This window comes from Mirounga leonina, unplaced genomic scaffold (assembly GCF_011800145.1).
Source record: "Mirounga leonina isolate KUSES-001 unplaced genomic scaffold, KU_Mleo_1.0 Mir_171, whole genome shotgun sequence".
Taxonomy (NCBI): Eukaryota; Metazoa; Chordata; class Mammalia; order Carnivora; family Phocidae; genus Mirounga; species Mirounga leonina.
Window position 1 is genome coordinate 5,592,852 of NW_023270436.1, and position 12,897 is coordinate 5,605,748.

A 12,897-nucleotide genomic window follows, 5' to 3' on the forward strand; every position below is an offset into this window, starting at 1 on the left:
CCTCTCTCCGCTCAGGTCTCCAGAGCCAAGCAAGACGTCAGCCCTGGGCAGCAGTGAGGATGCTATCGAACCCGTGTCCCCACCGGAGGGCATGGCAGAGCCTGGGCATCCCCGAAGCGCCATGTACCCGCTGCTGTACCGGGACGGGGAGCAGGCGGAGCCCAGGTACCTCCATGGCATCCCATCTTGCCCCCGGGATGCTCAAGACTCGGCCCCTTTGGCCACTCATGGCCTCGGTCCCCTGCTGTGCAGGTGGGGCTTGACAAGGGCTTTAGTGTGTGACTGAGATCTCTCAGGCCTGCTAAGCAGATGTCCCAGCTTGAGGGACCTTTGGCAGCTTCCCATGCCTTGGACTCGGGTGTCTTGTCTCGGGCCAGGCCCCTATTGCTGGCACTTGCTGAGGACCTGAGAAATAATGAGCTAAATATGCTCGACCGATCAGGTAGATGGAGACAGAGAAAAAAGCCAGGTCCGTGGGCCTTGGGAAAAGATGTGGTCCGAGTGCATGTCCAGTTCCTGAGGCCCCTTGCAAGGGGCTGGGCTATTGCACATAGACCACGATGACCCATCAGGGCAGGTGGGGCTCTCCAGAGACAGCCTGAGCCCAAGGATAGGTGAACTGCAGAGAAGATTGCAGGAGACGTGGTCCTTGAAAGATGAGGGATGTAGGCGAGGGGTAGGAGAAGCTTGGTTCTGAATTTCTAAGGCAGGTCAGGTAATGAGTGCCCCATTGTCGAAGGTGTGCAAGCTCAGCACTGGGCAAACTGACCTGGGGTATCTGATCTTTGCAGCAGGATGGGCTCTAAGTCTCCAGGCAACACCAGTCAGCCACCGGCCTTCTTCAGCAAACTGACCGAGAGCAACTCCGCCATGGTCAAATCCAAGAAACAGGAGATCAACAAAAAGCTGAACACCCACAACCGGAACGAGCCAGAGTACAGTAAGCGGTGCCCCCGCCCCCCGGGAAGCAGGGGCCCCTGTGGGGCTGGGAGCCAGCACGGCGCTAGGACACAAACAGTACTTCCTAAAGCCAGGCGGGCCTGCCGACCACCTCTCCCCCGGCCCTTGCCCTGCATTCAGGGAGCCCCAGGAGGGCTGTCCCTTCGCTGTCGGTGCTGGCTGGTACAGGATGCGGCGCTAGGCACATAGTGGGCGCACGGTGAATACTTGCATGAGTGGCTCTGTGCAGAAGCCCATACTGGGTACCAGGGAGTGGGGGCCTGCCCACCCAAGGGCCCTGTATGTCCCTAGCTCACAGTGCTCGTCGTATTCGCAATTTGTCCCCCCATGTATGTGGCTCCTGGATGTAAATCCTAACTTTGCTCCCCCACCCTTAGCACAGGGCCTGGCACATAGCAGATCATAGCACAGGAAGAGCCTGCCACAGTGCCCAGCCGGGACTCGTTAGCTGGGGGAGGTCTGGGGGCATTGCGGAGGCTTTTCGGACACTTTCTGGGGCTGGAGCAGCAACCTTGCGGGGATTCCCCGGCCTGGTCTGGTCACTCCGGAGCCTTGCCAAGTGCAGCCCGCGGGCCAGCAGGTCGGCAGCCCCAGCAAGCTAGTTAGAGATGCAGACTCTCCAGCCCTGCTGAATCTGTGTGCACTGAAGCACCTTGCCTAGACCAGACAGAGCATGGGGGTGGGGGGCATTTCCCGGTGACTTCCTAGGACCTGTGGGCCCCTAGGCCTCACCCATCTTGTCACCTACCCCTCCAGATATCGGCCAGCCCGGGACGGAGATCTTCAACATGCCCGCCATCACCGGAGCAGGTAACGGTCCAGCCTGGGCTCCACGGCCACCAGCCCCCTCCCCGCTCCCCCGCCCCCCCTCGTGGCTGCACGCTGGGGAGGTTAGGCTGGTGTGTGGGATCTGGAAGGAGTCTCAGGGAGTGTGGCCTGGGAGGTCACTGGGGCCCTCACCCCAGCCATAGTCATGGGGATGGGAGGCCTTTCTTAGTTCAAATGTGTAATTCCCTCTGGACTCCGCAAACCCAGCAGTGGGGACACAGACTCGCACAAAGGGCTGGTGAAGCTTTGCAAAGAGTCTGCGTTAGAATTACATGTCAAGGCCTCCTGGTGTGTTTAGTACAGAATTAGGGGCACACACAGCTATCTGGAAACACCAGCTCTCTGCCGGGGCCTCAGGTGGAGATCTGAGTGTGGACGGGGGGGCATGGGCGTGTGCTTGGTGTGCATGGCCTTCACTCAGGGTCCACGTGAGCGCTTTTATAGAGAGAACACCCATTTTACTCAAAAATTCAAACCAGCTGGGGGAACAACGAAGATGTATTACAGAGATGGGTGAAAACTCACATGCATTTTTAAACTAAAACTTGAGCCTGCTGTGATGTTTGGGATTTGGGGGACCCTCGGGGTTGGGTCCCCAGTCGCTGGTAGGGGCCACACTGTGTGTTTCTGCTGCTGCATGGAAAGACTGGGGTGGGGCTTTAGGGACTCGCCTTCCGAAGTCTGGCGCGAAGAGACAGCACAGAGCAGAGCTGGGACTGGCGCCTCCGTGGGCAGACCCTGTCCGGGGGGTCCCGGGGTCGTTTGCAGGGCTGTGTGCTCTGTGCCCTGGGCCTTCAGTGGGGTGTCTGAGGCCAGCGGAGCTGAGGGCAGATGGGCTAGCCTTCCCGGGGGCCATCAGAGGGGCCTCGAGCCCTGGGAACGTGGTGAGCAAAAGACAACCATTGGATTTAATCAAAGGGTCATCAGGGCCTCCACATGGGGGTCTCGACTGGTGCTCGCCTGTCTACCCAGAGACTAGATCCAGGGGCCATCGCTGAGCCTCGGACAACAGGGAGGAGACAATTTGGTCGAACCAATGAGATGGTTAGAAATGAAAGTTTCCGGAACTTTGCAGTTCTTGACAAAGGTGGTGGACACATAGGCCCATAGGTCCGTAGAAATTCACGCAGCGCTGCGATGAAGATCTGTGCTGAGACGTCCATGTGCATCCTATTCGACTTCTCTGTAAGCAGTTTAGCACACGCACAGAGTGTCCACAGGCCGCAGTCTCTGCTGCTCAGCCCCCCGTCAGACTTTGCCTCTGCAACTGGAGGTGGTCAGGCTTCCTTCCTGCCGGCACCATCCGATCGCGCACCCGTGACCTTGGGTGGAAGGCTCAGGAACATCTGGGATCGCTAGATGCCGATCTACCAAGAAACCACTGCGGCCTGTACCCGTCACATCATCTTTTCCACTCTGCACTGTTTTCTTAGTGTGGAGGATCACAAATACCTTTTTTTTCCTCCTTTTATTTATTTTTTTGAAGTGCCGATGAAATGTGGCCAAGACACAGCTAAAAAGGTGGAAAGAGTGTGTCCCCGGCTGTGACCAAGTTTGGAGCTAAAAGGAAGAAAAGAAAAACAAAATGCAGGGAGCAAATGGTTGCCTGAAGCGTGATTCTCAAAGCGGCCAAGAGTCCATGTAGTTCACGGACGAGGTGGGGGGCAGAAAGCCTCGCCCGCCGGCCGCCTGCTTTCCATACCCTTGGCCGGAGTGCCAGTTTTAAAATCCATGCAGACGTTGCCCGAGGACAACAGGCAGAGGGGGCTTGAGCTTCGTGGGCAAGGTCTGGTTTAGCAAAAATGTGGAGAAGAGATACGTCCCCGGGGTTTGTGGAAGTCCCCAGAACGATCCCCAAGAAAACAAGAAAGGGACAGAACATCTGGTGAATGAAAAAGGCCGGATTCACGTGGCTACGACATAGCGGGTGTCTGCAGGGGTCTGGCGGGGACCAGTTTGTTGACTGGACCACTTCGTGACGAGGTGGCCGGGCTGGGGGCGGTCATGCAAGTGTCTCTAGCTCTGCCCTGTCCCCCGCACGCACAGTAACTGCATGGCTACGACCCCCACCTCACCGTCCGTCTCTGCACCTCTCTCTCCTCGTGGCTCCCGGGCAGGCAGGGGAGAGGCTGGGGGAGGAGAGTTAGGCCCAGCGTGGGGTGGGGGGCTGGGGAGCAGGGGGGGTTGTGGGCACTGAGGGTCTCAGACCTCGAGGGGGTCACCTTCCCTCCCAGAGTCTCTTCCTCAGCCCCCACCAGCCCCAGGGACCCAGGGTGGACCCCTCACACCCAGTACCAAGCTCTGGCTTGACCTGGTTTCCCAGCTGTGTCTCCCCAAACAGGGCGTCCCCCTCTGACTTCCGCCCCCGACACATACACGCATGCGCGCGCACACACCTTCCCCAACTCCCTCTTCAAGGCCACTTGGAATTTTAAAAGAGAAGCAGCCCCAGCTGGGATTTTGGGGGGTAGCGGGGGCGAAGGGGCTTCTGATTTCCCAGAGGGCAGAGTAGGAGAGAGACTGGGGGGTGGTCATCTCGCCTCCCAAACCCCCAAACCCCAGGGCCTGAGTCCGAGGGGGGCCCCCACCCCATCACCAAGCTGCAGGAAAATAAGGGGGGTTAGAGAAATGGAGAAACATGTTGCTTTGCCAAAATGTGCTCACTGTGTATTCTCTCTTCTCCTCCCCCCCCCCTCCCCCCCGCTTCTCTCTTCCTCTCTCCGTTGTCCCTCCGGCCCCCCGGCCCCTGTGTGTGTCTCTCTCCCAGGCCTCATGACCTGCAGAAGCCAGGCGGTGCAGGAGCATGCCAGCACCAACATGGGGCTGGAGGCCATTATTAGAAAGGCGCTCATGGGTAAATATGATCAGTGGGAGGAGCCCCCGCTCAGCGCCAATGCTTTTAACCCTCTGAATGCCAGTGCCAGCCTGCCCGCTGCTATACCCATAACCGCTGCTGACGGACGGAGCGAACACGCACTCACCTCGCCAGGTCTGCAGGCCTCCCCCGCCTCGGTCCTCCAGTCCCACCCGCCCCGTCTGTCCCCATCCCGGTGTCCTTAATCTTGTGCCTCCGCGTTCCTCTGACCAACCCCCTCCAGCTTTGGAGCTTGTGACTTTATTTTTGTGCGTGTTTGACGTGGGTCTGGAGTTGGCCAATCCCCATCTGGGCGGGCACAGCCCCGGCCCTCCCCTTGCCCACTAGGTCCAGAGGAGCTGCTGCTTTTCTAAAAACACTCACTGCTGTCCGAGCCCTGCCCTGCCTTCCTCCCCTGCTGGACACAGGTCCCCGGGATGCCCACGTCCGGGCCCGTTTTGTGTCTCCTTAGAGGAGATGAGGCTAGAGCAAGGACCCACCTCTGTGTGGATCAGGGTGACCCTTCCTGACAGCCAGGCCCGTGGGTCCAACATCTGCTGGGGCCATCGTGTGTGACCTTGGCTGGCCTGGGACCTGATGGGGCGGACGCCTGTGTCTGTGTGCTAGCCCCAAACTCAGATGAGTCGGGAAAGCAGAGGGGCCGGCTCCCCCTCTGCCCCAGGTCCCTGATCAAGACTGCATATCTGAGCAAGGAGACCTCGGGCTCATTTGTTTGACCTGACAGTCTGGTTCCAGGAAGTTTCTGGACTTAGCAGGGGCGCAGGCCTGGCCTCGGGGGTCCCGGCTTCTCTGCAGAGGGCCTACAGCCTTCCCAGCCCCAACACAGTCCTGGGGCAATGGTCAGGGTCAAGCCAGAGGCCTGAGGCTTCATGCTCGGGGTATCGGCCACTGGGTGGGTAGGTGGGCCTCAGGGCAGCCTGAGGGGCCTTTGAAAATAGTTAAACTCACTCCCCTAGTAGAAACCCACCTCTAGGTTCGGGCCCAGGGCTGGATCTGTCCATCTGGTCGATCTCCTCGGCATCCCGGCGGGGCCGAGCTGCTGTCCTCCCCCTCCGTGGGGACCCGAGAGGCAAGCAGCCAGGGCCTCACCCACCCCCACCCTCACCATGTGAGTGCTGTCTTCACAGTCCAACGTGGCCCTTTCCTGTGTGTCCCCCTGCAGGTGGTGGCGGGAAGGCCAAAGTCTCTGGCAGACCGAGCAGCCGAAAAGCCAAGTCCCCGGCCCCAGGCCTGGCGTCTGGGGACCGGCCACCCTCGGTCTCCTCAGTGCACTCGGAGGGGGACTGTAACCGCCGGACCCCACTCACCAACCGCGTGTGGGAGGACCGGCCTTCGTCCGCAGGTGGGCCTCGGGGAGTGGGGAGTGCGGGGGCCCGCTGGGTGTCCGTCCACCGGATGCACGGGTCATCGGGAGTCGAGGGGGGTGGGGTGCCCGAGCACCTACTGTGTGCAGAGTTCGTGGTCTGGCCTCTTCTAAGAAAATGGCCGAAGGGCCCAGGTGGAGAGAGAGAGTGTGCTTTGGGCTGTCCAGGGAAGCTGGCCTCTGGCCCTGACCAGAGAAGAAGGGGAGGGTTCAGGAAGTGAAGAGGGGGCTGATCCCACAGGCTTGGCGGGTCGCAGGGAGCCAGGTTTTCTTGGTGAGCGCGAGGAGCCACCGGAGGGTTGTAAGTGGGAACATGCCTGATCTGATGTAGGTTCAGGAGAGCCCTGGGCCAAGGGGCAAGGGCAGAAATGGCCAAGAGGCCCCCACTGGCCTAGGCCCCAGGTGGCCAGGGCACGATATCGGTGAGGAGAGATGAGCAATTTTGAGGAACTTCGCAGGAGTTAGGAGGGGTTGGGACAGTGGCCAGACCGGGGTGGGGGGCCCAAGGCCCAGTCCCCAGTGTGGTAGATGGGTGGGCCCATCGGGGGGTCCCCAGCTCACGGGGGCCTCCTGACGGTCTCTCCGGGTCATTCCGGCAGGTTCCACGCCATTTCCCTACAACCCCCTGATCATGCGGCTGCAGGCGGGTGTCATGGCCTCCCCACCCCCACCTGGCCTCCCCGCGGGCAGCGGGCCCCTCGCCGGCCCCCACCATGCCTGGGACGAGGAGCCCAAGCCGCTGCTGTGCTCGCAGTATGAGACGCTCTCCGACAGCGAGTGACTGTCAGAACGGGGTGGGGGGCGGCGCCGGGGCCCAGCGAGTGGCCAGAGCAGCCGGGCAAGGAGCGGGGCAGCCGCCGACTCCCCCCACTGAGGAAGGAGCCCCTGAGTCTGCCTGCGCGCCCGTCAGTCCGTCCGTCCAGAGCCGGCATCCTTGCCTGTCTAAAGCCTTAACTACGACTCCCGCCCCGGGCTGGTCCTGTGCAGTGACCTTACTCAGGGGATGTTTACCTGGTGCTCGGGAGGGGAGGGGCCGGGGAGGGGGCGCGGCGGCGTGTGGTGGCCACACGCACGTAGCCGGGGCGGCCAGGGACCCAAAGCAGGATGACCACGCACCTCCCACGCCACTGCCTCCCCCCTTAACACATTTGGAACCAAAGTCTAAACTGAGCTAGCAGCCCCCGCACCCTCCCTCCGTCCCCATTCCGCTTCTCGCTCTGGACAGACGGACACGGGCCCTGTCCAGCCCCCAGCGCTCTCGTCCCGGTCTCCACGGACTGCCCCGGTCAGCGAGACCGCGGGAGACCCAGCTGGGCCGGATGGGCGGGCGAAAGGGCCAGGTGCGGTCTGGGGCGAGCGGACGCCCCAAGGAACTGGACTGTTTGTCTCACACAGCGTTGCCGCAGCGGTGGGAAGGAAAGGCAGGTGTAAATGATGTATTGGTTTACAGGGTATATTTTTGATACCTTCAATGAATTAATTCAGATGTTTTACGCAAGGAAGGACTTTACCCAGTATTATTGCTGCTGTGCTTTCGATCTCTGCTTCCCGTTCAAGAGGCGTGTGCAGGCCGCCAGCCAGTGACCCCATCGTCCGCAGGACTGAGGGGGGCGGGGGGTGAGCGCCCCTGCATCCTCTCCCCCTTCCTTGGGCAGAATGAATTTGATGGGTATTCTGTGGCCGCCATCTGCGTACGGCGGTGGCGTTCTGTCATTTACACACGTTGTTCTCATTAAAAGGCAAATTATACTCAAGTTACAAAGGCTGCTTCTCTCCCTCGGCCTGGGCAGCCAGGAGGGCGGGTGCCTGGGGCCTCGGGGGACAGCGGGAATGTGACCCTGGAGGGGCAAGGAAACACCCCCCGCAGCGCACCAGACGCGTCCCCTCTGCAGGTGAGTATTTCCATCCACGGTAAGAATGTCACCATGAGGGGTTCGAACAGTCACACACGTGCTGAGAGCATCGGACATTCATACCTGTGAGCGGACGGTATCGAGTCCGCACACCTTGCTGGGGCACCCGACACGCACACCTGGGGGGGTTCCCGCCCCCACACCCACGGAGAGAGCACCGCAGTCGTGTTCAAGATGGTCACCGTCAGTTCGTCACCGCTGAGTACTTTTCACTCCATTCCTGCCAGCGTCGTGCTCAGAAACAGACCCCCAGCCGTCACCGCTTTCTTTGAATGCGAGGCAGAAGGGAGAACAAGCCTCACCTGCCCAGGTCTTGAAATAGCCACCAAGCTGCGGCCGCTTGCAGCTTTGGCAGAAGGTGTCCCCGAAAGGCGCCCCGCGCTTCGCCTCCCGTGTTCCTGACGAGCGAGGCCCGGCTGTCAGGCCACGGACAGAGGCTGTTGGCCCTCGCCTGCTCCTTACCCCCCTGTGGCCACCTCGTCTGCCACCCTGGCCCGTGCCGTGTCCTCCAGACTCTCACCCAGTCCTGGGTCCCTGGGGCAAATCCCAGCCCGCACTGCCGGGCTGGGTGCCTGATTCTGGAAGGGCGTTGGGGAGGTCTCACTGCCCACCATGCTGTCTGCCCGCCCTGCACGTGTGCGGGTGTGTGCGGTGGGCCCTTGGGGGGTGCCCGCTGCCTGTTCACCCGTAAGGGCTCCTCCCTCACCCCCCCCCCGCCGCCGCTCTGGCCTGGCCTCAGGGCCCCCTGCAGCCAAGAGCCAAATAGCCACCTATCAGCCACCGCCACGCGTCACTGGCCCGAATGTGGACCTCGTGCCCACCCCCTTCTCAAGCAGAAGTCCGAGAACCTACAGCCCGGCAGAGCCAGGGTGGGCCCCCTTTGTGGGCTGAGGGGCCACCGACTTGTGTCCCTTTCGGGCTCTGTCTGCAGAGTCCCGTCTGCAGAGAGCCTGCCCGACGTGTGGACAGCCGGCAGTCAGGGATGCACACGGCTGGAAGGCCGCCGGCTGCCATGCCCAGTCCGGGGTCTGCTCTTGGGGGCGGCCCTGGGTCTCTGGGACCCTTGGGAGCTCTGAGGTGTTCGGGAGGTGGGCTCTCTGCCCCTCACGGGGGTCTAGGACTAAAAGTGAAGCTCCCAAAATCTTCCGCAGGGTAGGCTCTTTCTGCGCATCCTGCTAAGCCTGGGCATCATGGTCCTGGAATCCTCCCTGCCCCTGTCCCTCAGGCTCTTGGCCCAGGGGTGCTGGCCCCTTGGCCCCCCCAGGGACAGACACCCCCAAATACCCAGAGAGGAGCCCAGCCTGGCCCCGCCAGCTTGCTAACAGGCCGATGTGTCTGGCCAAGGGGATAGCATTTATTCAGTTCTGAAACCGCCGGGCAAGGCTCCGATGAGGTGTCGCCAGCGAGGGTGGCCGCGGGTCCAGGGCGCTCCTGCCCCTCACCAGACCCAGCCTTACGCTCAGCACTGTAGAGACCCCATGGGATTCGAGTGGGCAGAGGCGAGAGAACCAGGGTCCCCTGGAGGCAGAAATTGCCATCCCCTGCCCAAGCTCCATACTGCTGGTGCCCGGTTCCCCCGGCTGGCCGGCACCCCACCTCCCCAGGGTGTGTATGTGGGAGGCCCCAGGAGTGGGGCTGGAGGAGGGGCCCAAGTCCTCCAGGGACTCTGCCCAGCCTCCCTGACACTCTGTATCACCCTAAGTTTCTCCTGCCAGCCTGTGGCATGAGGCGAGACGAGCAGAGAGGCCTGGAGCCTGGCCTGGTGGTGACGTTCTGTGGAGCCTTGGGGACATTGTGAGTGGCCGTGGGCCTCGTGCATCCCCCACAGGGTTCAGCCGGGCACCTGGGCTGTAGTATTGAGGCCGGCAGGCAGGTGGCAGTGTCGGGCCACCAAAGGGTCCTGTCCTGGCTAGGGCCTCCCTCCTCCACTCGGGGCGTAGGCCAGCCCCCAAGTGGAATCCAGGATGGGTCAGCCTGTGTTGGCCACACCAGCCACCAGGGTTGGGCCACACATGCTGGTGCCACCCAGGATCCTGTGGCACCTCCCTCAGCCGCAGTTAGACCAGAGTGATCTGGGAGGGGGGGCGCATGGTCCTCTCCGCCAGCCCGTCTCTGTGGCCTCAGAGCCAACACCATCTAGCAGCTCTGTCTGTCTTCCTCTGCGGGCCAGTGGCCCTGACCCAACACGGGGGTGTAGGGAGAGCTCATGGCCACCCTGTCGTCCACCCTCGATCAACCAGTCCTCAACCCCCGAAGAGTTCATTCCACCCCAGTCTTGTTTGCTTTTCTCACTGTTCCATCTTTGAGACGGAGGCCTATGCTGTTCCCTGGACCCTCATCTCCCCGGAAAACTCCTACACACACTTCAAAACCCAGCTGGGACAGTGCCTCTTCTAAGATCTCCTACCTCACCATCTTCTTTCCCCTCCGGGTCTCTGATAACACACTGAGCTACCCGTGTCTCGAATCGGACAGAACCCCTCAAGGACAGAGCTCTTGTTTTTCCCTCCTGCCCTGTTGCTGACTGAGCTCCCCGGGCAACAGTGTTGGGTTGAACTGACTCTGTGAGGAGCTGATCTAATAGGAAACCAGCATATGATCTGTAAAGTGAAGGACAGTGGTTGGCAAAGGTCCGTGTGTCTTGGGACATTGGGGAGTTGGCTAAATGCACATTCTTGGGCCCGGACTAGAGAATATGAATGTGAATCTGTAGGTCTAGGATTCAGCCTGAGAATCTGTGTTCTCAGCAAACAGCCCAGTGTTTCTGATGGGGTGGTCTGCAGCCCTCAGGACGGTGGCGGGGGTGGGTGCCCAAGGTCGGAGCTCGACCCTGGCTGAGAACCTGGTTCCTCCCTCTGTCTGGCTGGAGGTCTCCGGTCGGTGCTCATGTGGTAGGAGGAGGCCCAGCCTAGAGAGCCGTCGCCCACAGGGAGGGCAGGGACAGACCGGTCCCCAAGGCACTGGGCTTGGCTCAGATCAAGCCCTCTTGGGACTGGGGAACGCAGACACTGTGATAACCGAACTGGAGCAGTCAGGGTGGCTTCCTGGAGGTGGTAGCTCTTGGGAGGGCAGGGGAGGGGAGGATGGTCTGAATGGAGGGAGCCTGTGTGGGCCAAGGCTGGGAGGAGAGACCAGACAGGGACATTTGGGAGCCCAAGGTGGCCACATGCAAGTCAATGTGGGGGCCCAATAAGGTAATTTGCTGGTTTTCTGAAATTGGGGTGACATGGGCTTGCAAGCGTGTTGGATGGATTGAAAGAGAGAGAAGCCTCTGAGACCAGTGGGGGGCCAGGATGGGGGTGGCACAGCAGAGAAGGGCAGGACAGAGCCCCCCCTTGCCCGGGAAGTGGGTCGGGGCAGGCGAGGGCTCCACCTTCACCAGCCACTTAACGGCTGTGTGACCCTGAGCCAGCCATTTGAACCCTCTGTGCCTCAGTCACCGCCTCTGTAAAAGGGGATGGTGTGGTCATTGTTGTTCTCTTGCAGAGACCCTGTTCCCTCACCTGTGTGGGACTCAGACAGGGCCACCAGGCAAGGAACGGACAAAGAGGGTTTGATAGAAAATGCAAGGGGCTCTGATTTGCATGTCTGGGGAGTAAAGGGATGGCCAGCTGCTGGGGGGAGGGCTCCCTGGCCACCCTGTCCTCGAGAAGGCTAAGGAGGGCCATCGTGTGGATGGATCCTCCGGGGAGCCCGGGCTTGGCGGCCGTGTGACAGACCAGCGGCCGGGTCCCACTTCTGCACTAGGACTTCTCCCCAGCCACCTCCCAGGGCCCCCGTGAGGATGAAGGGGCCAGGCGGCCTGCAGATGGAGCGAGTGCTCCGAGACCTCACTAGCTGCTCTTGTCAATGCCACTCTGGGGAGGAGGGGACAGGACTGCGTCCAGAGGATGGGGACACCTGTGTGGGGGGAGGGGGCTGCTGAGTTTGATTCGAGGCTCGTGGGTGTGAACCCGGAGATGGCAGGAGTGACCGCAGCAGAGGGTCAGGAGGGGTGTTTGGGGCCAGAGCGGGCCCGCGTGAGGGGCTTCTCCCCGGGCGCAGGTGAAGGAGACCCTGCCCTGCCCCCAGGAAGGCTCCCGGCCGGGTCAGCTGCAGCAGAGGCTCGACAAGCGCCAATTCTCACCTCCCACAGCCTGGGAGGCGAGAGCGAGTGCCCATCTGGCAGATGCTTAGAGATGTTAATGACGTGCCCTTTTTCCAGCCACGGGGCCTGTCCCCAGTGTGGTCTCCTGTGCCCGGGGGACTGCGTGAGTGACATCTGCCCCCTGGGGGCTTCCTAGTGCGTCTAGGTCCAGGGCGCGAGCAGGGCCAGGCAGGTCGCAGCCTGAGCCTGGGCGCAGGGGCACTGCGCTCCGGTCTCTTTATTTGGGGGGTGGAAATCCCAAGGATCTAGATGAATCTGGCATCTCTTCTGCTTGGCCTCCAGGTCTTCTGGGTTCCCAGGAAAACCGGGGTGTGCTTGGGGGACTTCTGGGCAGCTGCCCTTGCTCCCCACTTTCTCCTCCTCCCAGGCTGGGCCTCACACAGCCCCCTGGAGACAGGGAGCAGTCAGGGACTCCAACTTGGCTCTCTGTCTGGGAGACCTGGCTGGGATGGAGGTGATGCCCGGAAAGGGAAGGGAAAGACATCGTCTTAGTCCCCCCAGGGCGAGGACTCATGCTGGGGGGCCCAGGCAGGGGCCAGAAAGCTGCAGCTGGAGGCTGTCAGCTACCTGTGCACCTCGGAAGTTCCTTCTTGAAGGGCGGCCCCAGGGGTACCCCCAAGGTCGCTGGATTCATCGCATCATAACTGCACAGGTCCAGAAGCCCAACCCATTCTTCCTCCAAGTGGGAGGAGATCAAGATCGTGGTTGAAATGGACCTTGTGCAGTTGGACTGATTAGGTACAAATGATGCGACCCCCAGCACGCATGTCCACACAGAATCCCATCTCTAAACGGGCTGGGTTCTCAGGGT

At 61.4% G+C, this 12,897-nt stretch overlaps 1 protein-coding gene across 8 annotated transcripts in view; it reads left to right on the plus strand.

Moving 5' to 3' along the window:
• NCOR2 (nuclear receptor corepressor 2) overlaps window positions 1-7,780 on the plus strand; it is a 212,453-nt gene extending 204,673 nt beyond the window's left edge. For 3 of the 8 annotated variants that reach the window (XM_035016825.1, XM_035016826.1, XM_035016830.1), the window contains 6 exons: window positions 16-165; window positions 792-940; window positions 1,717-1,770; window positions 4,556-4,777; window positions 5,826-6,005; window positions 6,626-7,780. In XM_035016825.1, the coding sequence (XP_034872716.1) occupies window positions 16-165; window positions 792-940; window positions 1,717-1,770; window positions 4,556-4,777; window positions 5,826-6,005; window positions 6,626-6,807 (937 nt within the window). In that variant the 3' untranslated portion in view covers window positions 6,808-7,780. The remainder of the gene's footprint in view (window positions 1-15; window positions 166-791; window positions 941-1,716; window positions 1,771-4,555; window positions 4,778-5,825; window positions 6,006-6,625) is intronic. The other 5 variants (XM_035016829.1, XM_035016832.1, XM_035016831.1 and 2 more) reach the window with 4 other exon arrangements.
• Window positions 7,781-12,897: the final 5,117 nt, after the last annotated feature.